The sequence below is a fragment of the Bubalus bubalis genome, chromosome 4 (assembly GCF_019923935.1).
Source record: "Bubalus bubalis isolate 160015118507 breed Murrah chromosome 4, NDDB_SH_1, whole genome shotgun sequence".
Classification (NCBI taxonomy): domain Eukaryota; kingdom Metazoa; phylum Chordata; class Mammalia; order Artiodactyla; family Bovidae; genus Bubalus; species Bubalus bubalis.
The window spans coordinates 143,928,659-143,954,510 of NC_059160.1; the positions used below are offsets into that span (position 1 = coordinate 143,928,659).

The 25,852-nt window shown below is 36.0% G+C and overlaps 1 protein-coding gene across 7 annotated transcripts in view; it reads right to left on the reverse strand.

Moving 5' to 3' along the window:
- Window positions 1–656: 656 nt before the first annotated feature.
- The window catches only part of RUFY2 (RUN and FYVE domain containing 2), a 44,182-nt gene continuing 18,986 nt past the window's right edge, over window positions 657–25,852 (reverse strand). For 4 of the 7 annotated variants that reach the window (XM_006070279.4, XM_006070278.4, XM_025284614.3 and 1 more), the window contains exons 12-18: window positions 25,727–25,824; window positions 23,197–23,316; window positions 15,115–15,244; window positions 14,741–14,835; window positions 7,808–7,856; window positions 3,274–3,351; window positions 657–3,182 (exon numbers count right to left, since the gene is read on the reverse strand). In XM_006070279.4, the coding sequence (XP_006070341.1) occupies window positions 3,039–3,182; window positions 3,274–3,351; window positions 7,808–7,856; window positions 14,741–14,835; window positions 15,115–15,244; window positions 23,197–23,316; window positions 25,727–25,824 (714 nt within the window). In that variant the 3' untranslated portion in view covers window positions 657–3,038. The other 3 variants (XM_025284615.3, XM_025284617.3, XM_025284616.3) reach the window with 3 other exon arrangements.

A 25,852-nucleotide genomic window follows, 5' to 3' on the forward strand; every position in this document is an offset into this window, starting at 1 on the left:
AGATTAGGTTAAGGTTCTCGGTGACAGGAGATTCACTACAAGTACAAAGGTATTTACCGTGGAGTATAATTCTCACAGGTGTATTCAGTTTCCAGCCAAATAGTTAAAGCATATGGCTTTTAAAATAACTGTATAGATGACTACTTTTTAAAAATTTAAGACACAAGTTTGTGTCTTCAGAGTGTTGAGATTGGATTTTGCATCTAATTTGTTTTGAGTTTTAGAGCCATTGTATTTAATAATTTTATGTAGCAAGGAAAAAAGGTGCTTTACTTTTAATCCCTTTGATCAATACGGCTTTTCTTCCAAATTGGCTAATGGATCAAAATGAAACCTGTCAATGTGAATTCAGTTATTGAACTTGTTACTTGTTTTTGCTAGAAATGTTATTAATGTAATAAATATCAGTATGGGAGATGAGTATGGCGTCTGTCCTAGAATGCTTTGTGTCAGTTAATGATTAGAAACCAAATTGGTAGAAGGTACTATATCTAATTGAATATTAGACAAAGTGACAAAGGAATAATTTCTGCTGTTCTTAAAGAAGGCAGCTTGGTAGCATAAGTGGAACCTATCAACTGGAGCAAATGATTCATCTTAACTGCCTGTACTCACTCCCTTAATTATAGGCTCACACCAACTTTTCTAAAACAGGCTTAATTTTTCAGGTGTTTTATTTGTCATATAAAATTCACATTTTAGAGAAGTGTGAATATGAGAATTACAATCACAATTCCTTGGCACCATGATAGTATTAGGTTACTACTAGATGAGGGTGTAACAAGTACACAAAGTGCACAAAATACAAAGTTCTATTACATAAAATCCAAAATTAGATTATGGTTTTTAGATACAAGTCAAAACAAAATGGAGCAAGTTTCAATATTTTCTTAGAAAAAGCCTGCCTACAAAAGGCCCAAATCAATGGCAATAACAGGAGTGGTGAAGAATTTAAATTGGGACTAAAAATCATGGTTTATTTGTTGAATGAAACCAGGGTTGGTATTTAAGAGAATCACATTTTAAAGTTTAAGCACAATAATAAAAAACAGCACTTGATATTTTTCATTTTTGCTTATTCGCGTCATAAAAATGTTAACCCATCCCATCAGTACAAAACAGTTCAAAGAATATAATTCATGTTTCAAATACTCCTATCAGAGCATTAAAGACCACCTATAAATCTATATGTCCATTCTGATTGAAGACTAAAAACTGACTGGATTATGGAAAAGAAATCTGAAAGTAAAACAGTGGTTTCATACTTTGGCAACTTAGAAAATTAATTTTAAACCTCAACAGAAGTATGTACTCAGGATAATAACGATCCTGTAGAATAAGCAGTGCTATCTTAGTGGGGAGGGAGTAGCCATGCTTTATTTAGTAGTGCTCTTAGGAGTAATGTGGATACCAATAATGGCATGTTTAAAAGGTACAAACTCAAAAGTGCATGACTTAAATTAAGACTTAAAAAAGTAGAACCCCAAGTGGTGGTGCTGTTGAAACGGTTAATTATGCAAGGGTAGTTTTAAAGATTAATTAAATTCTTGGTATGCTATAAACTATTAACAGGGATTAGTGTTTACTGACTTTATGCTTGAAATAGTTCAAGTATATATGTAATGGCAGGGCTCTAGGCCCTGGCTTTGGAGGTGCTAATAAATGGTATTTTACTCGACTGTAGTAGACTGCCACAGTGTAATGCTTCCTAAAAGTTACTGGGCTGGAAAGGTAATACAGAACTTTTTTTACTCAAACCTGTCATAATCAAAGGCAAAGTTTAACTGTATTTTAGATTTCTCCTTAAATGCTAAGGGAAAATCAGGAGCCTATAATCCTGGCTATTACATTTTTTTCTAGGAAAATTTATGTTTTGACTTTTTTTTTGGCCATGCCCATGTGGTATGCAGGATCTTAATCCAGGGATCCATCCTGTGCCCCCTTGGAGTGCAAGTGTGGAGTCTTTACTAGACTGCCAGAGTTGTTCCTGTGTTTTGACTTTTAAAGGTGTGAGTCCCCCCTAAGAAATGGATATAACATTTTCAAAATATTTGGAGACAAAATAATACCTTTCAACCACTATATCTGAAAGTTCAGCAAAATACCACATTGACTATAGAGAAAGAAGGCATTTTCTAATGCAAAATTGGCAGAGGGGAAGCAAATAAATACAGTTGACACTTTACCAAGCTAATGAAAAACCTGTTGAAATAGTAATACTTCTAAAATGTGCATTTCCAGTCGTTCTTGGAACTGTGAGGCTTTAAAGTGCATTAAAAAATTACAGGCACCATCAAATATCAATTTGACAATCTGGAGAATAATAATCTGAAACCCTATTTTTAAGAAGGCCTTTGCAAAATAAGGCAAACATGTAGGCTATGCTCTCTGGCCTCTCCATGGCACTAAGAAAAAAGTTACATAATAACTACTCAGACAGCATCTGTACCAGTTTTACTTTCACATATTCAACTCACAGGAACTCAGTGTATAATTTGAGATTTCCTTTGCCATTTTTATTCAAAAATAACAGGGCATGCTTTAAAGTAACCTTAGCCTAATTCCTGACTGCAGTTACCATGTAACTCTTTTCTTAATGCCATGGAGAGGCCAGAGAGCACAGCCTACATGTTTGCCTTATTCTGTAAAGTGAAGTCAGTTGCTCAGTCGTGTCCGACTCTTAGAGTCCATGGGGTTGCAAAAAGTCGGACACAACTGATCGACTTCACTTTACAGAATAAGGCAAACATGTAGGCTATGCTCTCTGGCCTCTCCATGGCATTAAGAAAAGAGTTACATGGTAACTACAGTCAGGAATTAGCTAAGGTTACTTTAAAGCATGCCCTGTTATTTTTGAATAAAAATGGCAAAGGAAATCTCATACATTAAGAGTTCTTGTGAGTTGAATATGTGAAAGTAAAACTGGTACCAATGCTGTCTGAAAGCTGCTTAAGGGCTGTCTGAATACATTGTACACACGTTCATATGTAACATTCATCATTCATTGTAGGTACTTTTCATACATTAGTTCTGGAATATTATGGCAAGTTAGATGAGCATCTTTGAATTAGTAATGCGTGACAGGAATCACAAACCCGTACTGGCTTCGGTGAAGAAGGCAAAGGCAGTTCGTTGTCAGAACAGGCGTTACAGAAAATTTCCCCACAATTTCTACAGTGGTGCTATTAAATGGAAAAATCAGAGGGAAAAAAATGAGTAAAAGTAGTCGTATTTCCACCAAAACTTTTGGGCTCACTTCCTATTCTCCCTTACCTTTCTCTTAGACAGTGAGAATTCCTTTTCACAAAGTTTACAATGTGTTGCTTCTTTGTCTTTCAACCAAACCAGTCCCTGATAGAGGAAAAATATGATGATTAATGCTCAAATTAGTACTAAAAGATACATGAAAACATTTCTGACCAAGAGCATTTTATAGGAATATGCATATAGATAAACCAAAAATGAGTCCTCCTTTTTTTTGACAGATTTATTGTATTGAAACAGTTGTAGATTAAACAAATACGGAATTTCCTTCAAAATAATCTGGGTGAGGAAAAAGGGACATGCTTATATAAATAAGCAAGATTGACCATATATTGATAAATAGTGAAACTGGATGATGGTTCATTTTATTCTTTACAACTGAATATTAGAACATTTCATGACAAATGTTTTTAACAAAAATCCACTATGGATAGTAACTAAGGAAAGAATCTTAATGTCTAGTCCAAAAACACTTAATGATAAGTTTTCACTGTGAAATACATGAGTTTGGCATTATGTATTATACACAACTAATCCACAAAATTTGAAGAGAATTTGTAAATCAAATGATTGAGTTCTTTAGGTAAGACTTCACCTTAAATTCAGTTCTACAGTGCTATAAATTTCCCTTACCTTCTGTAACTCACAAATTTAATAGATACTCTGTAGACTTTAATAGCAAATGTAAGTAGTCTTAAACAGGTAGAAATTAACTTGATACCTAAAATTTCTAACTAACTTGACTCATTCTTAACCAACCAAGATTTTGGCTAGGAAAAGCATTTTTCCCCCTATGAAAGCAACTTTGTTAGGTGGTTTCCATTTTATAATGAGAAGACCTAAGTTTGAAAGAAGTCCTGTATTTCTGATTAATCTCATCACATGTCCCTTTTGGAAACAGCCCAGACTAAGCTACACTGCTGCTGCTGCTTCCACAGAACCAAGTATATCTGACTCTAACTTAAGTATATCTGATTCTAACTTGGAAGAGGGAGTGAGCAAAATAGCTAACGAGAGAAAAATCTTACAAGCGGAAAAACCCACAGACATTTCTCAAAAGCCTGAGTTTTCTTGAAAGCCTCTTCTACCTGACAGCATAATTCTTGGAAGAAACTAAGACGAAAAGAGTAAGCATTCAGGGATCAAGACTGCAAGGTTAATTTCACAGTCTTAGTAACCAGCACCTGTTATCTGATATAGCAGAGGTAAGACAAATGGTATTGGGTTACTGCACTTCAGGCACTCTTAAGGCTTCTTAGAACACAGGATTGTAAGAAGTGAAGATATAAAAACAAAACAAAAAAAGCCTTAGACAGCTCCCATCAGATACAGAGACTGCCCAGCAGAGTCACATGATTTGAATCATGGAATTTTTTTTAAAGCAAGATGAGGCCTTGAAGATAATTCAGTCTAACTTGGAACACCATAAAAAGCAAAGTGATTTGCCAAATGTCCCAAAGTCACATAGTGCAAGCAACTTTGCTGCCCAGCTATGTTTGGAAGGACGAGAGCCTGACATGAAGCAGATTTCCAAACACCATCATTTGTTTCAAAAGTAAGTAACCTTCTGACATCAGGGTTGAGCTTCCAACTTTATTTCCAGACTTAGGAACTTACCTTGCACCTCTCTCAAGGAGAAAAGCTGTACAATGTAGGGTAAGCCTAGTGCATTAGCTAGAAGGGACCTCAGAACAGCACCCTCAAGTTTTCATTTTACAGATAAGAAAAACTTAAGATCCAGGGAGCCGAAGTTGCTTCCTCAACAAAACAAAGCTGTTTACAAGCAGAGCCAAAACTAAAGGGGGCAAGCTACTGCTCTGCAAACAAATAGCTATTTTTCTCTGCCCTTGGCCTTCCACAATGTCAGCTACTCAGGTTAAATCCTCCAAACGGTATTAAGGATCCTTCCCTGAACAAAGTCAACTGCTCCAGAGAGAAGTAGATACCAACACTGGGAGAAGATACCCAACAGATTGGAAGTTGACAGATTTCTCTTTGGTCAAGGCCTCCCTGTCTATTACAACATATCCCCACCTACCTAACCAACAAACACCAGGCTTCCACGATTTTTTGTGCCTTTCATCAAAACTGGGAGATTTTCTAACATTTGAGGAATGATTTGGGCATGAAGTACTCCAGCCAAATAGAAGAAAATAATTCAGAGGAAACAGAATGGCAGCAATAAAAGAAAACATTAAAGAAATTATAATGGAATATCCTCCGAGATAAAACAAGATGTTATTTTAAAAAGGAAAAATAAGCAAATAGGAGCCTGCTAAATATTAAAAATATAGTAACAGAAATAAGTCTCACAGAAGGTGGAAACTGAATTCACCAAACCTTTAGGTTTAATTTCTAGTTTATATGCTTAAATAAGGGGATAGAGGAAAAAAGAATACTATGAAGAAGAAATCAGATAAAATCCAAAATGTAAGAAACTGCAATAGCTGGTTTACAATAGACCCATTGTAAGAAATAGACCCACTGTAATATAATAGACCCATCAACTGGACAATAGTAAGCACCCCAAAAAAAAAACAAAGTCATATATAAATCCATTTTCATACACATAAAAATGGCAATCTAGATAATGTAGGCTAGATATGAACAATAAAACTTAGAAAAACGTAATGATTAACAAAAACAGTAGACTGTTACTGTAGGGAAGGGAATGCAATCAGGGAGCACACATGTTCTACCACAAGCTAAAACAGTATGCTAGCATTTTTAAGTTGTACTGTACATGTCCTCTTGTATATATGATATATATTTCACAGTGAAAAAATTTACAAAAGAGCTTAAAAAATGACAGTTGGGCAAACATCCCTACGTATCTCCTAAAAAAGTGTGAGAGCAGAATAAAGGCATACAGATTCATAAAATATTTTATTATTCATTCACCATTTTCTAGGAGGCTACTGAAGGAAGCATTGCCCAGTAGGAATTCCATGTTGATCAAGTGGTTAGGATTCCATGCTTTCACTGCCAAAGACCCAGGTTTGATGCCTAGCTGGCTAACTATTATAAAAAAGTCCCACAAGCTGTGTAGCACGGTGAAAAAAAAAAGCATTGAAAGAATGAATGACAACAAAGGGAAATGCCAGGACAAGAGTGACCAGACCAGACAGGAGCAATAAAGCAGAGAACTTCAATAAGGATGACTCTGATGGAAAAAGAAAGAACTGATTCCTTAATTCATTTTTACCATGTGAAAAACTTCTATCAAAAAGCATTTAATAGAAGTGTTTGCGGAGAAGGCAATGGCACCCCACTCCAGTACTCTTGCCTGGAAAATCCCATGGACAGAGGACCCTGGTGGGCTGCAGTCCATAGGGTCGCTAAGAGTCGGACACGACTGAGCGACTTCACTTTTCACTTTCATGCATTGGAGAAGGAAATGGCAACCCACTCCAGTGTTCTTGCCTGGAGAATCCCAGGGACAGGGGAGCCTGGTGGGCTGCCGTCTATGGGGTCGCACAGAGTTGGACACAACTGAAGCGACTTAGCAGCAGCAGAAGTGTTTGAAGGTATAAGAAAACTCTGATTCTCAAATACAACTAAAAAAGGCAGGGGGGGTAAATATTAGCTCTAGAGGAAATGAAAAGTTGTTCAAGAAAAAAAATACAACTGCAATATATAATACTACCTGCCCCAGCAAGGAACAGTATTTAAATACTCATAATAAAGAATATACAGTAAATATATTTCACAAAAACTTTTACTTAACTACAGGAGAAGAACAGTGAAGAGTAGACAGACCAGGGGGAGAGTTAGCAAAACTCCTCATCCATCATGTTAATGAGGCAATACATAGGTCTGCATAATACTTCAGAAATAGGGAAATGCCAGAAGAAACAACTAAAAAGAATTAAAAGTAGCTCCCTAATGGTGGCAAAAGCTGAAATGGATAAGGGACAAGAAGGTGAAAAACAAAAGACTGCTTCCCTTTTTTTCTTTTTTTAAGTCTTCGCAGTATGTAGTACAATTTGACTTTTTAAATGACTTTCATGTAACACTGGTAAACGAAATGAGCTTGTGCGGTTAGGAAGCCATCTGTCATTGAAGTACTCACACAGAGACTATATTTTCTCCTCTGTTGTAAGAACCATATATTCAATTGTACCAAATCACTTTCACTCAATTAACATACTCAATATTCAAAGCAACCTTATGCAAAATCATAAGCCAAAATCAGAAGAGGAAACAGACTCCATGGTGATATGTGACTTGAAGATCAAAAACTAGTAAGACTGGCTCAGGAATTTAAGGATTATCAAATCCAAAGGCAGTTTCACTCTAACCATGCCACAACTTCAGGAAAGTAGACAAAACTATTTCCAAGGTCATTTCCAACATGAGGAATTTTAATAATGTGTTCTAGAGGTATAGTGAAGAGGTGGACCCCATCTTACAAGCTCCCCATTCAGTGCTTCTGCCTCTATATATCCTAGGATTCAACAACAGAACACAGGGCCACAGTCTCCACTGGAGACTTTCACAGATATCCATACCTTCCTACTTGAGGAAAATACTTCAAACTCACCTGCAATGCTTTGTTGGCTTCTTTCATGTGTTCGATTTTAAGTTTTGATCTAAAAAGATTATAAATTGGTTCAAATTTCAGTACACATTTTAAAATACAGAACATCTAGTAATTCCTTAGAACGGTACTGAATTTTCATAGGATATAAAACTCTATATACTATATTATTCTAATGATCTTCTTTGGCTAGTGGGATTATATTTAACAGTTTCCTATATTTCTTAAACGACCTAAAGCAAAAATAGTCTTGAGATTTAAAATTTGCTTTTTTTAAACAAAGAACGTTGGAATTTTCATGTGGTTATGACTATTAATGATAGCTATCATTTATTGTAGCTGTCAATAAATAGCTGAGGTACCAGACACTATGCTATAAACTTTGCATGTGTAGTCTCATTTAGTCTTCAGAAACACTTATAAAGATGAAAACAGTGAGGTCTTATGAGGTTTAGTCACTTGTAACAAGTCACAAGATGATAAGTGAGGAAGCCAGGATTTAAACCCTCACCTCTGAGACCCAAAAGCCAATAGGTTAACCATTATGAATACTCTTTCTGTAGCAGATGCTACAGAGTGGTAAGTAAGAGTGGATATATTAAGGAAGATATACTTTTTTAACCTTTTAAAAATACATGTTAGTTAACATGCAATATTTATCTGTGATCCCAATACCCAGACATGATCATCTCTACAGGTCAATGAGTATGTGTATTTCAAATGGAAAATTATTTACATAGTTCCCCATATGACTTAACAGTATATCCTGAAAGGCTCAGAGCGACTGACTTATATTAAATATCTGCCACATCATTATATTAAATGGTTACATGGTATACCACAAAAAAGAATGTAAAGTATGCAGTTTACATAATTACCTACTGATGAATTTTCAACGTTTCAAATCTTTTTCCCATAAAATTATTCATTAAAATTGAAATGACCAAAACATTTGTATTATTTTTCTTAAGATAACAACTTAAAAATGAAATAGTTGGATTAAAAGAGACATAAAATACTAAAGTCTGAAGCAGAACATTAGGAACTTGCTTTGCCCTACAAGTGTTCTTTGTTCCAAAACTTAAAAACAGTGTTAGTCTTTTATCTGGCTCATAACAACTTACAGTGGGAATAATAAATGTAAAATTACACAGTGTAAAAATACTAACAGAGTAATCAAATTTTCTTAGCTGAACTCACATCTACAAAAAGCACCCAAGGAAAACTGACGCTGATGGGAATTTTGGCCACAATAGTATATACAGAAAAACTGAATATGGAATAAAAATAGCTTACTTAATAGTGTTCACTACAGAAATACTTTCTCTATGAAAACTTACTGGTGTTGATTTATTTCTGTTTAAAATGCCTTTATTCACAAATATGGACCCTAAAAAAGCATGCTGCCCCTTCTACCCTGATACAAACTGCCGAACTATCCTAAAGAAATAGAGTATCAGTTACAGTTCCAATAAACACAACGTAAAAGAACACCTTTTCCTTGTCCTAGGCAGGGAACACATGTCTGTATTATTCATTTTAATTAAATTCCATTTAGGAATATGTATTTAAGTTTCTGAAAATATTTGACCACAGCATGAAAAAAAGCATAGAAAAAGGTCAAAATAAAACATGAGAATGTAATAAATGTGATACAATCAATTATGACACTATAGGAAAACATCCATAAATTACATAAGCCTCAGACAATCCTGAAATCCCTCTATGAAGGAAAAAAATCTGTAAGTTTCTTTATATGGAAAGAATAGCATCTACAGAATACTACATTGGAAGAGTCCTGGTAATTCTTTAAACTAAAAGTTTTTCTTCTTGGAATTTAAGCCTCAGTGAGGATAAGGGAGAAGCTGGTTTTTTCCTCTTTCAGTCATTTTAAACTGTCAGTAATTATGACACAACAGATTAGATTTTTCTTTTTCTAATATTTCATCCTAAATTTTCACATTCCAAGTTTTCTCCAAATATTTCAGTTTTATTGCTTTAATCTTCATACTAGACAGTTTATCTACAATTATAACTTATTCAGAATAATTAACTTTTTTTTTCCCCTGCACCATGCTCATGCAGGATCTTAGTTCCCTAAGCAGGGATCAAACCCAATCTACTTGCATTAGAAGTAAGAAGTCTTGGAGAAGGAAATGGCAACCCACTCCAGTATTCTTGCCTGGAAAAGTCCATGGACAGAGGAGCCTGGCTGGCTGCAGTCCATGGGGTTACATGACTGAGCATGTGTGCATGAGGGTGGAGGGTCACGGGTTGGTAGCAATAAACTGGTAGAACTAAAAAAAAAAAAAAAAAGAAGTAAGAAGTCTTACCCACTGGGCTGCCAGGGAAGTCCTGAATAATTAACATTTAAAGCTTTTCAAAATCTATCAAAATTGCTCTTTATAAGAATCCTTCAATAAGAAATCAATTAAGAGTAAATATGCCATTATCAAAAGTACTTTTCAAATTAAAATTAATCATTTATATTTTAGATTGCTGGTTTAGAATGTAAGCACTGGCAAGTAACTTTCAGATCTATCCTGTTCATCTTACAGACAAGGAAACTGATATTCTGCTTGAGATGAGGAAAGGTACTATACTAGGTGCTTTCAGATCCTTATTCTTTTAATCAGAAAAAGAACCCTATAGGTATTTTATAACTCTCCAATTTACAAATGTATACAAATGGAAAAATGAGCTTAAAGAGCTTAAATAAATGGCCCTAAGTCACATGGTTGGTAAACTCTAAAAGGGATACTTACTCCTGTCAGTGACATTCAGTTCAGTTCAGTCACTCACTCATGTCCAACTCTTTGTGACCCCATGGACTGCAGCACACCAGGCCTCCTTGTCCATCACCAACTCCCGGAGCTTACTCAAACTCATGTCCATTGAGTCAGTGATGCCATCCAACCATCTCATCCTCTGTCGTCCCCTTCTCCTCCTGCCTTCAATCTTTCCCAGCATCAGGGTCTTTTCAAATGAGTCAGTTCTTTGCATCAGGTGGACAAAGTATTGGAGTTTCAGCTTCAGCATCAGTCCTTCCAGTGAATATTCAGGACTGATTTCTTTTAGGATTGAATAGTTGGATCTCCTTGCAGCCCAAGGGACAAGAGTCTTCTCCAACACCACACTTCAAAAGCATCAATTCTTCAGTGCTCAGCTTTCTTTATAGTCCAACTCTCACATCCATACATGTCTACTGGAAAAACCATAGCTTTGACTAGATGGACTTTGTTGCCAAAGTAATGTCTCTGCTTTTTAATAGGCTGTCTAGGTTGGTCATAGCTTTTCTTCCAAGGAGCAAGTGTCTTTTAATTTCATGGCTGCAGTCACCATCTGCAGTGATTTTGAAGCCCACCCAAAAAATAAAGTCTATCACTGTTTCCATTATTTCCCCATCTATTTGCCATGAAGTGATGGGGACCAGATGCCATGGTCTTAGTTTTCTGAATGTTGAGTTTTAAGCCAACTTTTTCACTCTCCTCTTTGACTTTCATCAAGGGGCTCTTTAGTTCTTCGCTTCCTGCCATTAAGGGTGGTGTCATCTGCATATCTGAGGTTATTATTTCTCCCAGCAATCTTGATTCCAGCTTGTGCTTCATCCAGCCCAGCATTTCACATGATGTACTCTGCATATAAGTTAAATAAGCAGGGTGACAATACACAGCCTTGACGTACTCCTTTTCCTATTTGGAACCAGTCTGTTGTTCCATGTTCAGTTCTAACTGTTGCTTCTTGATATGAATACAGATTTTTCAGGAGGCAGGTAAGGTGGTCTGGTATTCCTATCTCTTGAAGAAGTTTCCACAGTTTGATGTGATCCACACAGTCAAAGGCTTTGGCATAGTCAACAAAGCAGAAGTAGATGTTTTTCTGGAACTCTCTTGCTTTTTCAATGATCCAACTGATGTTGGCAATTTGATCTCTGGTTCCTCTGCCTTTTCTAAATCCAGCTTGAATATCTAGAAGTTCATGGTTCACATACTGTTGAAGTCTGGCTTGGAGAATTTTGAGCATTAGTTTACTGGCATGTGAGATGATTGCAATTGTATAGTAGTTTGAGAATTCTTTGGCATTGCCTTTCTTAGGAATTGGAATGAAAACTGACCTTTTCCAGTCCTGTGGCCACTGTTGAGTTTTCCAAATTTGCTGGCATGTTGAGTGCAGCACTTGCACAGCATCATCTTTCAGGATTTGAAATAGCTCCACTGGAAGTCCATCACCTACACTAGCTTTGTTCGTAGTGTTGCTTCCTAAGGCCCATTTGACTTTGCATTCCAGGCTGTCTGGCTCTAGGTGAGTGATCACATCATCATGGTTATCTGGGTCATGAAGGTCTTTTTTGTATAGTTCTGTGTATTCTTGCCACCTCTTCTTAATATCTTCTGCTTCTGTTAGGTCCATAGCATTTCTGTCCTTTATTGTGCCCATCTTTGCATGAAATGTTCCCTTGGTATCTCTAATTTTCTTGAAGAGATCTCTAGTCTTTCCCATTCTATTGTTTTCCTCTATTTCTTTGATTACTGAGGATGGCTTTCTTATCTCTCCTTGCTATTCTTTGGAACTCTGCATTCAAATGGGTATATCTTTCCTTTTCTCCTTTGCCTTTTGCTTCTCTTCTTTTCTCAGTTATTTGTAAGCCCTCCTCAGATAACCATTTTGCCTTTTTGCATTTCTTTTTCTTGGGGATGGTCTTTATCACTGCCTCCTATACAATGTCACAAACCTCCGTCCATAGTTCAGGCACTTTGTCTATTAGATCTAATCCCTTGAATCTATTTGTCACTTCCACTGTATAATCGTAAGGGATTTGATTTAGGTCATACCTGAATGGTCTAGTGGTTTTCCCTACTTTCTTCAGTTTAAGTCTGAATTTGGCAATAAAGAGTTAATGATCTGATCCACAGTCAGCTCCCGGTCTTATTTTTAGTGACTGTATAGAGCTTCTCTATCTTTGGCTGCAAAGAATATAATCAACCTGATTTGGCTGTAAAGAATATAATCAATCTGATTTTGGTATTGACCATCTGGTGATGTCCATGTGTAGACTATCCTCTTGGGTTGTTGGAAGAGGGTGTTTTCTATGACCTGTGCCTTCTTCTCTTGGCAAAGCTCTATTAGCCCTTGCCCTGCTTCATTCTGTACTCCAAGGCCAAATTTGCCTGTTACTCCAGGTATCTCAACTTCCTACTTTTGCATTCCAGTCCCCTATGATGAAAAGGACATCATTTTGGGGTGTTAGTTCTAGAAGGTCTTGTAGGTCTCCATAGAACTGTTCAACTTCAGCTTCTTCAACATTACTGGTCGGGGCATAGACTTGGATTAGTGTGATATTGAATGGTTTGCCTTGGAAACGAACAGAGATCATTCTGTCGTTTTTGAGACTGCACCCAAGTAGTGCATTTCAGACTCTTGTTGACTATGATGGCTACTCTATTTCTTCAAAGGGATTCTTGTCCACAGTAGTTGATATAATGGTCATCTGAGTTAAATTCACCCATTCCAATGAATGACATTCAGTTCAGTTCAGTTCAGTCACTCAGTTGTGTCCAACTCTCTGCAACCCCATGAACCATAGCACGCCAGGCCTCCCTGTCCATCACCAACTCCCGGAGTCCACCCAAACCCATGTCCATTGTATTGGTGATGCCATCCAACCATCTCATCCTCTGTCGTCCCCTTCTCCTCCTGCCTTCAATCTTTCCCAGCATCAGGGTCTTTTCAAATGAGTCAGCTCTCTGCATGAGGTGGCCAAAGTATTGGAGTTTCAGCTTCAACATCAGTCCCTCCAATAAACACCCAGGACTGATCTCCTTTAGGATGGACTGGTTGGATGTCCTTGCAGTCCAAGGGACTCTCAAGAGATATAATGATCATCTGAGTTAAATTCACCCATTCCAATGAATGACATTAATGAATGCTAATTTTAAAATTTAGTCATAACTTGAAAATGCAGATCCTGAATGGTAAGCTTAAATACTATTTCTGAACTATTAACTTTCCCTTTCAACAAAATTAAATGTCTCATATTATTCTGAATGACCTGCCCCCTCCCAACCTCACCTCATTTTACCTTTTTCTTTTTTTGGCTGCGTCACTTACAGGATCTTAAGTTTCCTGACCAGGGATCAAAACCGCACCTCTGATGTGGAAATGCAGAGTCTTGACCACTGGATGACTAGGGAAGTACCCTTTTGATGCTCTTTGAATTTTCTAACCATATAAAACATCAAAGGGACTTACTTAGGTGATAGAATTATAGGTCACTGTCGCTTTCTTTAACTTTTTTGTATTATAAAAAAAAATGACACTTTTTATTTTCTAATGTGACAGTGGTACATTCAATACTAAATTAAACCTTCCAGCGTTTACCCTAGATATTTAACAATATGTTCAATCGGGGCACAAAGATGAAGCTAATCCCAAACACAGACAATGTGGAACAAGGAGGAAAATGTGAGAAAGACAGAAATCCATTTCTCCTTCTTGTCCTCATGGGAACCCAGTAACACTTGAATGTGATAGAACCAACCATACTGTATGAAGTTAAGCCCCAACTAGCATCAAACAACATCAGCTTTTCACAATGGTGGCTCCTTCTCAGAACAGTCTGAAAAAGATCTCTCCAACTATTCTGAAAATTTGACTTCTGAGAAAAATATGATTTGGAGAAATTAAACAACAGTCTTAGAGTTCATCTACTGGAAAATATCTGGAGCTAAGATCTATGTTCATTTTAGAACATAATTTTTAACACAATCTCTCCCCAGTCCACACCCTTATCTGTTAATTTTGAAGTTTTTGTTTGGCTTTGTTTCCAAGTTGATATCTTTCTTTTTTATATTAAACTTTTATGCCTATTTGGTTTGGCACACTCATAACTTTATAAAAGTCAATGACTACTTAGTAAAAGGAAAAAAGAGAAATTACTCGCTAAGTTTGTTGCCAAGTTCTTCAAGAGCTTGCTCCTGTTTGTGATATATTTTTTTCAACCGCTGATTTTCATCCTGGAGGTTAAGGAACTCCTTCAAAATAATAAAAGACAGAAAATGCAATTTAAAAGAAACAAACTCCACATCGTATACATACCATTAAAGGATAGGAGTGTATCCTTCAGCTTTTTATAAAAAACAGCTGGTCTATTTCCTATCAACTATTTTCTATTCATTTACTCCCCTTAATGATATTTTTGAAGAAGAGCAGTATACTTTGTTTCCTCCGTATACATGCAAATTATGACTTGATTGTCTTTTCAAGTAACTTTCATCATGACAGGATTTTTGAAGTTTACCACCATTACTTACTTTTTTAAGAGTAATGATCTGTTGGGTCTCATTTCTGAGATGAGATACAGTATCTTTCTCCTTTTGAAGATCTTCCCGCAAAGTCTGTCTCCATTCCTTCTCAATCTTCAGATCGGTTTCCAGTTGTGCCCTTGAATGACAAATTATACAGAGACAGCTTAGTGCTCTTTCTCACATGACAGTTGTATGTATTCTTTTTAAGAGTATCTCATTGGTTGATTACTTTCACCTTTGTAATTAAATTCTTCAGATTTTCTTTCACAAATACCTATTAGAAAACAGGTTCAATAGCACAAGGTTTTCAGATCTCGAATCTCAGTTAATTTGTCAATCACAAAAACCTCTTGGGATCTGTCATTTACTAATTCTACATACGTAAATACTGGACAAACATGAAAAATGCCTGGAAAGGCACACCATACTATTAAGGCTTGTTCTATCTTAGAAATGGAACCACGTTCTGTGCCAAGAGAAAATTTTTACAACAAACTAATGAAAAGTATTGCTCTGATTTAAGAATTACAGCAACCATTAAGTCAATTTAACATCAGTAACAGAGAAATCAATCCTGGTGTCAACTGCTACTTGACAAGATTACAGTAACAAGATTACTCTTAGAAGCTGACCCATTACAGAACAGATCAAAAACCAAGGAGACACCAGAGGAAAGTCCACAGTCTGAAAAATGCCAGTTCACATCTGAAAGCACTATTTCATCAATCAAACAACAGGTGCTAGCTGGAAAAACAAAAGTAGTCAAATTCTCACATTTTAGGAAAGCCTCCCAAAATATTTCAATAATTATTTCTCATAAGCAGTTGTTATCAGGTAAGGTATACACTAATAATGCTATAGTTTCTAGTACTTTACATTTTAATTATTATGTTATATCATAATATTGAGACTATCACAGTATTACATTATTTTAATTTTTTGCGTTAAAATTACTTTTGTTTCCTCATATGGTTAGCATTTCCATCTATAGCCAAATTATTTTTAGGGTTAGGGTTTAGGGTTAGGGAAGCAAATTTGAGATTTTATAATTCAAGTTGAAGAGACAGGATACTTCAAAATGGAATTTACAGATTGTTGATAAATACTATTTCACCACAGATTTAAAAGGAATATGGAGGGACAGGTATATATTGCTAACACTGAGTAAGCAAAGTACAGAGTGCATCAAGTGGCCTCATCATCCAGAATCAGAAAAAACTGAGTGAGAAAGCAAAAGAAAAATTTTGATTTTAAGTTATTTTACATATATTGTCAAAACACATGTTGATCACCAAAGGCAGAAACCATAAATAGGAAAAAAAGGGAAAATATAACTATACAATGTCTAAAAAATAAGTAATAAAAAATTTACTGTAAAATGCCTAAATGAATAAAAAACACTATGAACAAAGTTTAAAAATAAACTATAACTTAGAAAACATTTTCACTGTATGTGAAAGACCCAGAATAAATACATAAAGAGTTCTTACAAATAAATATTAAAAAACTGAACACCACAGAGGAAAAAAATAGAGGATACGAACTGACAGTTCACAACAGAAATACAAAAGGCTATCAAGAGTAATCAAAGATATGCAAATTTAAACAATAAAGCACACTTTTTTCAGGCTAAATGATTCCTTGAGGTTAACTGAGATACGATGGTATAGACCTACAGTAATTGATATGATAAAATGTCCATGATGTATCAATAATAGATATAATAAGCAAGATACTAGAGAGTATGTAGCATGTTTCCTCTTTCTAAAAAGCAAAAATATCTATGCATACCAAAAAATAACATTCATCAAAATGTTATAAAGAAGAAATGTATGTCCAGGGAATTCCCTGGAGGTCTAGTGGTTAACACTCCACTGCATGGGGTGTGGTGAGTTCAATTCCTGGTTGGGGAGTTAAGAAACCAAAAGTTTTTTCCATTTTAGGTGAAAAAAGGGAGTATGTTTAAAAAAAAAGGAATTTGTTTTTCTTGGACAAAGTCCCAATTGCCTGTTTGTATAGAAACAGTTCCAATTTTTCTCAGCCATCAGGGATTCCTACAATCTCTAAATTGTTAACATGTTTATGCTCTACCAAAATGGCACCAAATGAGAAACAAAATTACTTTCATGGTTTCAGCAGGGACAAATATCTCTCCCCAGCTCTGCTGCTGCCTACTGCTAAGTCGCTTCAGTCGTGTCCGACTCTGTGTGACCCCATAGACGGCAGCCCACGAAGCTCCTCCGTCCCTGGGATTCTCCAGGCAAGAACACTGGAGTGGGTTGCCATTTCCTTCTCCAATGCATGAAAGTGGAAAGTGAAAGGGAAGTCGCTCAGTTGTGTCCAACTCTTAGCGACCCCACAGACTGCAGCCTACCAGGCTCTTCCGTCCATGGGAGTTTCCAGGCAAGAAATTTCCATCTTCCTATTGTGTAGGTTAGTCCTATTGGGAAGGGCCAGGTCCCTGGAGCATTATTTGGGTCGTCCTTTGGGCAGTGATCAAATAAAGGCAGCACTGAAGAATAAATATCAGACTTGTCTTACCTATACTTCTGTCAAACTCTAGAAAAGCAATTCAGTAACACAGATTACTAAAGTTTCAAGACTGTCTTTTATTGACTGGCAAAGTATCCCAGTCTTGATTTTCACATTTTTCCATTTTGGCAGGGCACAAGGAATTAAACAAGAAAACCCTTGGCACCATTAATAAACTTGACAACTTAAATGTTCCTTTTGATTTCTGTGGCCAAGAAAGTCCTCAAAGTGCTTCTGTGAAACTTTAAAGATTAAGAGAAAATGTTTGTTTGCTAAGTGGTTTCTTTTTTTGTGGCCGGGGGGGGGGGGCAGCTAGAAAAACAGGTGGGTTTTAGTTTCACAATGTACAAATGATGCAAGTTTCCAATCAAGGTAATATTTATTCCCTGGCCTAAAGCCTTATTCTATATACCAGCTTCTCAAAATGTTATTTTCATGGTAGATTTAAAAGAAACTTAATTTGGTTCTGGACAAGGTGGAGTAAACACATTTCTACCTATCTGTCCAACTAAGCACAATTAAAAACCCTAGACATTATATATAAACAAATATAAGAATATTCTGAAAGGGGGAAGAGAAGAAAGTAGACCAGCTAGGAACCCCAGGATTTAAGTAATAACACTGGTAAATGAGTGCCCTGAGGCTTCTTGTTACTTCCTTAAAAGCCCAGACTGGGTGCTGAAAAATCCCACATGCACAAACAGCAATGGGCACAGATAAAAAGTCCCAAGGAAAGCCTACTCTCTCCTGCCAAACAGCCAGGAATAAGCAGCCTAGCATGATAGAAACTTTATTTCAACGATAAACACCCTATTCCAAAAAAATTTTATTTCAACAATAAACGCCCTAGTCCAAAAAACACCAGAGGAAGAAACCATGCTCACCCCAACCACTGGCAACAAAAGCCAAGTGGGGAGCATAATTTCTACCCTCACCTGGCAATAATGAGGTATCCCTTCCAATCCACCTGTGGTAGTATCAGAGAAAGCCAAGTGGGGAGCCTGAACTTTAACCACCACCCACAGTAATGAGCTATCCCTCCCCATCCACCTCTGTGATGTTAGCGGAAGTCATATGGAAAGCCTGGACTTCTATATGCATCCGTAACAAGGCATTTCTTACCCTCCACACAAACACTTGGCAAAGGCCAAGTGGAGAGCCCAGATTTCTACCTTTGCTTACTGTCAATGAGGTACCTTTTTCACTCTCCTCCAGGATGGTGTCAACAGAGACCAAAAGGGCAGCCTGGATTTCCATTCCCACTTCATGGTAACAAGGTCCACTTTCTCGCTCCACAGTGTCAAAGAGTGGAAAGCATAGATTTCAATCCCTGCCCACTAGTTAGGCACCCTTCTCCATTCCATCCAGGAACAGTCCTGGGCTTCTACCTTTACTTGGTATGAAGGGTCAGTGGTCAGTGTCTACATTCCCCTGCTGGTGTGGTTTCAGTGAAGGACGCTAAAACATAAAATTTAAGGAAGATGCAGTGTCAAAACATAGCTCCCAAAATGTGCAGAATGCAACTGGAAAACACTTGTTAGACCAAGACCCAGGAAAAATTTCAACTGGATAAGAAAAAACAATCAACAGATGACACCATGTCAGATAATTTCAGATGCTGGAATTAACTGACAAGAATTTTAAAGCAACCATCATAAAAATTGTTCCCATAACCAATTAAAAATATGCTTAAGGAACCCTCCTACCCTGTTGGAGGAAATCTAAATTGGTGATGCCAATATGGAGAGCATATGGAGATTCCTTAAAAAAAATAAAGACAGGGTTAGAAGAAACCCCACCTGATCCTGCAATGCCACTCATAGGTATGTATCTGGAGAAAACCATAATTCAAAAAGATCCACGCACCACCGTGTCCACTGCAGCAGCATTTACAATAGCCAAGACATGAAAGAAACCTAAATGTCCATCAACAGATAAATGAATAAAGAAAATGTAGTATATTTATACAATGGAATATTACTCAGCCATAAAAAAGAATGAAATCATGCCATCTGCAGCAATATGAATGGACCTAGAGATAATCATACTAAGTGAGGTAAGCCAGACAAAGACAAAATATCATATGGTATCAGTTACATGTGGAATCTTGGGGGAAAAAAAAACACAACAACTTACATACAAAACATAAATAGACCCACAGACACAGAGAACAAGCTTATGATTACCGAAGGGGAAAGGTGGGAAGGGGGTGGTAAATTAAAATTTGGGGATTAACATACACACAACTATATATAAAACAGATAACCAACAAGGCCTCACTGTTATAGCACAGGGAACTATACTCAATATTTTGTAATAACCTGTAAAGGAAAATAATCCAAAAAAAAAAAAATATATATATATATACATGAATATCTGAATCATTTTGCTCTACGCATAAAACACAACATTTTAAGTCAACTGTAGTTTGATAAAATACAAAACAAATAAAAATTCCCAAAATGTAATTTCCTCCACTTGAAAATTTCCTCTCCTGCCCAGATTGTGACCTAGACTTCTGACTATCATTTAAAATAAAGTTTATATTTTATCTCTTCTGGGAAAAAAAGAATATGCTTGAAACAAATTAATGAATAAGAAGTTTTGGAAGGAAAGAAGGAAATTTTGGAAGAAAGAAAGAATCAAATGGAAATCTTAGAACTGAAAAATACAATAATCTCAATGAATGGGATTCATTCATACATACATACATGCAATGAATCTCAGTGAATGACAGGAAAAGATGAGGAAAGAATGAACTTCCCAACAGAACAACAGGGGCTTCCCTGGTAGCCCAGTGGTAAAGAATGTGCCTGCCAATGCAGGAGACAGGGGTTTGATCCCTGATCTGGGGAGATCCCACAAGTAACTACGCCTTGTGCGCCACCAGCTGCTGAGCCTGTGCTCCAGAACCCGGGAGCTGCAACTATGGAGCCCATACGCCACAACTCCTGAAGCCTGCACAACCCCAGAGCCCGTGCTCTGCAACAAGGGAAGCCACGGCAACGAGAAGCCCAAGCATGGCAGCTAGAGAAGAGCTTGCACAGCAACGAAGACCCAGCAGAGCCAAAAATAAATAAATAAATAAAATAAAATAAAAAGAAAGAAACAGAACAACAGAGACTACCCAATCTGAACAACAGAAAGAAAACAGACTAAAAAAAAACCCACAAAAACAACAAAAAAAAGAATAGCATCAGGGTCCTGTAGGACCATTAACAAAAAATCTAACATGTACAATATCAGAGTCCCAGAAGGGAAAGCAGATGGAACTGAAAAAAATATGTGAAGAAATAATGGCTGAAGTTTTTCCAAATCTGACAAACATAAGCCTAAGAATTGAAGAAGATGACCAAAGGTGAAATAGCATAAATCCAAAGACAGAATCTTCAGAGTAATTAGAAGAACAATGATTCATTCTACTTTTCATCAGAAATTATGAAGACCAAAAGAAAGCAGTACAACACTTTCAAGTCCTGAAAGAAAATAACTGTCAACTCAGAATTCTGAAACTACCCTTCAAAAATAAAGTTGAAATCAAGACCTCAGATGAAAGAAAACTAAGGAAGTTTGCTGCCAACAGACCTACCCTAGAAGAATGGCTAAATGAACTTCTTCAGACACAAAGAAGGAAAACTTGGAGCATCATGAAGGAAGAAAGAACAATAGAAAGTTTTCTAAATTATGTTTAATGGTTGAAGCACAAATTATATCATTGTCTGATGTGGTTCTCAAAATTATATAGGGGAAATATTTAAGCAAATTATATTGTAAAAAGGAGAGTGCAAAAAGGTCTAAGTGGAAGTAAGGCTTCCACATTTCCCTCAAAGTAGTAAAATGTTGATATCAGTAGTGAAAAGTTGCAAATATATAATACAATGTCCAGAATAACCACTTTTAAAAATCTATACAAAGAGATACAATTAAAAATACTATAGATAAATCAAAAAGGAATTCTAAATAATGTTCAAGTAACCCATGAGAAGGCAGGAAAAATTGAATACAGGAATGAAAACAGAAAAAATAAAAACAGTAGATTTAAGCTCTAATATATCAACAATTACACTAAATGCAAATGGGCTAAATAGAGATTGGCAGAATGGATAAAAAACATGCACTGTAGGAAACTTACTTCAAATATAATGAAACACATTAGGCTGAAAGTAAAAAGATAGAAGATGTACATAACATTGATCTTTTGTTTACTACATGAAAACATTAGTCAGAAGCAAGCAGGAGTGGCTATGTTAATATGAGATATAGTAGATTTCAGAGCAAATAAAATTACCAGAGACAAAAAAGGAACATTATAAAATGATAAAAAGGTCAATTCACCAAGAAGACAAAGAAATGCTAGATGTGTAGGCACCAAACAGATTTCTAGAATACAAGAGGCCAAAATTGATAGAACTGAAAGTCGAGATACACAAATCCACAATAATAGTTAGGATATTTCAACAAATCCTCTCTTGATAATTGACAGAACCACTAGACAGAATCATCAAGAATAGAAAAGAACACCTCAACCAATGGATTTTTTAAATTAATTTTTATTGGAGTATAGTTGTTTTTTAAGCAATGGATTTAAAGGTAGCTTAGCAAGTAATACATCATACCTCGTAAGTGATATTGCTTAATGATGTTACACATGGACTGCATAGTCCATGGGGTCACAAAGAGTTGGACACGACTGAGCGACCTGCACTTTTTTCAAACATAATGTATAACAATTTTCTATTGCTGTTTTGCTGTTTTCTTTAATAATAAAAGTGATACATATTTCTTGGGATAAAAAAGTACTGATCTAAAAAAGTAAAAAGTAATTTTACTTTTACTATCAATTTGCCATTACTGTCAATTTGCCATTATTCCCTTGAGATAATCATTTTCCAGAATCTGTATTCTTTTTTATTTTTGCTGTGTGGCATGTGGGACTTTAGTTCCTCGACTGGGATAAAATCCAAGCTCACTGCAGTGGAAGCATGGAGTCTTAATCATTGGACCTCCAGGGAAGTCCCCAGAATCTATATTCTTAAAACTTTTCTTCACGTAAATACACACCTATGCAGTTTTAATTTTATAAAAAATGGGATAAAACTTCACCTACAGCTTGTTTTTTTGGCATCTTTCCTAGCTGGTAATATGTAGATCTATCATATGAAGTACTAATAAAAATATTCTCAGAAAACATGTTCTTTGATAATATAAACTCCATGGAGTTACAAAGGTCTATTATACTCAGTATTTAGAAACATAATGGCCATCAGATTAATGCTGAACAACCATAAAGAATAAAACTCTCCATGAGCAAGAAGATAGCAAAACGGTTGAAAGTAACTCTATAAACAATAAAGGGAGCAAAGACATAAGTCTTATCACAACTGTTCTTTCTAGTTTTGTTTTGGTTTTTTTTTTTGAAGGAAAACTCTACAATCTAGCCAGCATCGCTAAATAAATGAAAATACAGGTTTTCTTCCATTGCATGCAAAAAAAGGCGGAGGAAAAGAGGGGGAAATTATATTAACACGAGTATTTATTTCCAAGTAAAATACTCACAGCTGTTTCTCCTTTTGGGAGATTTGTTTCTGCAGACTGTCGAATTTACTCTGATACTCTTGTAGATATTTCTTGTCCTCATCTTCAATTTCCATTTGCGCCTTCTCTGCTTGCTGCAATCTGGTGTAATTCAAATCAACTTTGGGTAAAACTGAGGCTAGAACTAGGGTGTAAAAGGGTGAAGAAGACAAATAAAAGAAAAACGGGGAAATAGAAACATTTCTAAATGAAAACAAAGTTTGGGGAAAAACTCACAAACTCAAACGTGAAAGAGCCACACAATGTCTAGAAATTGTTTTGTGATTTTTTTCAATATAATACATAATATGCCCAGAATACTATCTTCAAATTTGCTTTATTTCTTGTTCGTAATTAACAATGCAAAGCGATATAGCCTTTACCACTTATGTAAAGCATAAGGAGTTAATTTTCAAAGTATAATACGTGCATTACTGCCTTTTTACAAAACCATGAAAAGTATAGTACTTATGTCTACACTAGGTGAAGAAGCCACATTGTTATATATTATGTTAGGATGTGTATGCCAGGAATCAAGTGTGCTACAAGGCCAAGAGCAAAGACCTGCAATTGCTTCAAATTACAGCCAAGTCCTCCCTATAGAATCTTTATGCACTTACTAGAGTATGCCAATGCTATGTGTGTGTGTATGTATGTGTTTTAGGATGCAAAAGAATTTAGTACTAGTTGGCAACATTTGCTAGAGATCATTGTTGCTCCTCATCACTGAATTTTTAAAATTAGCTTAAAATGTAGATTTTTTTTTCTCCTTTTATTTATGTCATTGCTTCTCCTTGTGCTCAGCTCCACTCCCTGTCTCCTACGGCCATCTAGGATTTCTTAGATTTAACATCACTAATTGTATAAGAAAACATCTCCCAAGAATTCAAGGGACATTAAGTCCTTGAAGGGAATATCTAAGAGAAATTTCTGTTCAACTAGCCAAAAAAGTTACCTCTTTTCTTCTTTAAAATCCATGCCCATGGGGCAACCCTCACACAATCCAAAAGTATAAAGGCCACTTTCAAAGAAAAGAGGGTAACATTCAAGTTATCTCTAAATCTAAATTTAAAATATTAAGATGGGGAGACGGGATACCCAAGCTTTTCTCAAAGGGTACAGAAATGAAAAAAAAGTCAGAGTGAGGTAGGCCGTGAAGTTGTGCTATTATAGAAGAGGGCTAAGAGGAACTGGAAAGTCAAGGAGCTAAAGCGTAAGATGATGGCCAATCTGAGTTATAAACTACTTTAAAACGTACTCAAAAATCAGTAAAGGAGCTAGTAAATAAAGAGTGGGCCAGTGGGGAAAAAAAACTGTGCCAACACATTGTGAAACCAAAGGATAACTTATTATTAAACAATTTTTATATTTTTCATCAAAAAGTAGCTAAAAAGATAAAACTGCATTTGAAAATTCTGACCTCCAAAGGGTCAATACTCAAATAAGCCCTTGTGCACAAGGTTTGAGGAATGTGTTTTTGGAAATCCAAGTGCACGCACTCTGCTTTATGGCAATGTACTACCACAGCAGCTGATCAAAAAGTGTACAGGGTTCCTTTCAGAATACATAATAGCGTAAATTATTTTTCAATTTAATATATTATAAAAATGTTGATTCTCTTTCAGTCTGTTTAAATACAAGTGGTTTTCAGAAAGATATGTCTTTGACCAGCTTATACTGGTCCTGAGCGTCACTGCTGGCACATTTCACCAATGACATTGCAATTGTTCTAGTTTGAGTTAACAAATCATTGTCACTTCATAATGGAATGGACAGAAATCAAAGACAGAAAAAGGTAATAAAGATGTCCAAAATGTAAAAATGGGGATAAAGAAAACAAAAAAGAAAAAAGAAGAAAGAGGATGTCAATAAAAGAATATTCATGTCAATAAAGCATTAATAGTTATGTTTTTCATAAGTAGATTCAAAGAAAGCAATGGTAAGACATATGTTGACACCAACATGACAGGTCAATGGAAATACATTACATTTTCCAACAATAAAAGTGAAAAATGCCAATATAAAACAATTCAATTTAAACAAAATTATTTCTTGGGTGGGGTTGAGGGGCCTAGCTCAAAGAAACAACTAAACTGCCAACTCAGAAAGCTTGCTTTCAGATAAGAGATGGTGAATGACAAGGGATATGACGATCTATATGCATGGAAATCAATCAGGGATAATTCAATCATGGATTTTGTTCGTTTTTCACTTTTTCGAGGTTTTGTTTGTGTATTTGTCCTATGTAACACAATTAAACCATATAAAATTGCCAATATTAGGCCTTTCTAAAAAATCTGCAAAATGGCAAAGAGAAATGAATCAGGCTAATATAAAGCAACTTGATTCCATGCAACAACCAAAACAAAAAAAGGCAAAATTCTGCTGGGCTTTTAAAAAAAAAGTCCTAACATAAATTTTCCTAATGGTCTTTGTGGCAGGTGTCAGAGTTGAATAAAGAAAAGGGGAGATAGAGAAAGTAAAAAAGAAACTAAGATTGGAAATGCTGTACCTTTGTTCCAGCTGCCTCATGGCTGCAGTAATTTTACTGGTTTTTTCTTCTAGTCGGGCAATTATTTCATTTTTTTCTTTCAAACCATCTTCAGAACCCTATTTAGAAAAAACATAAAAGCTACAG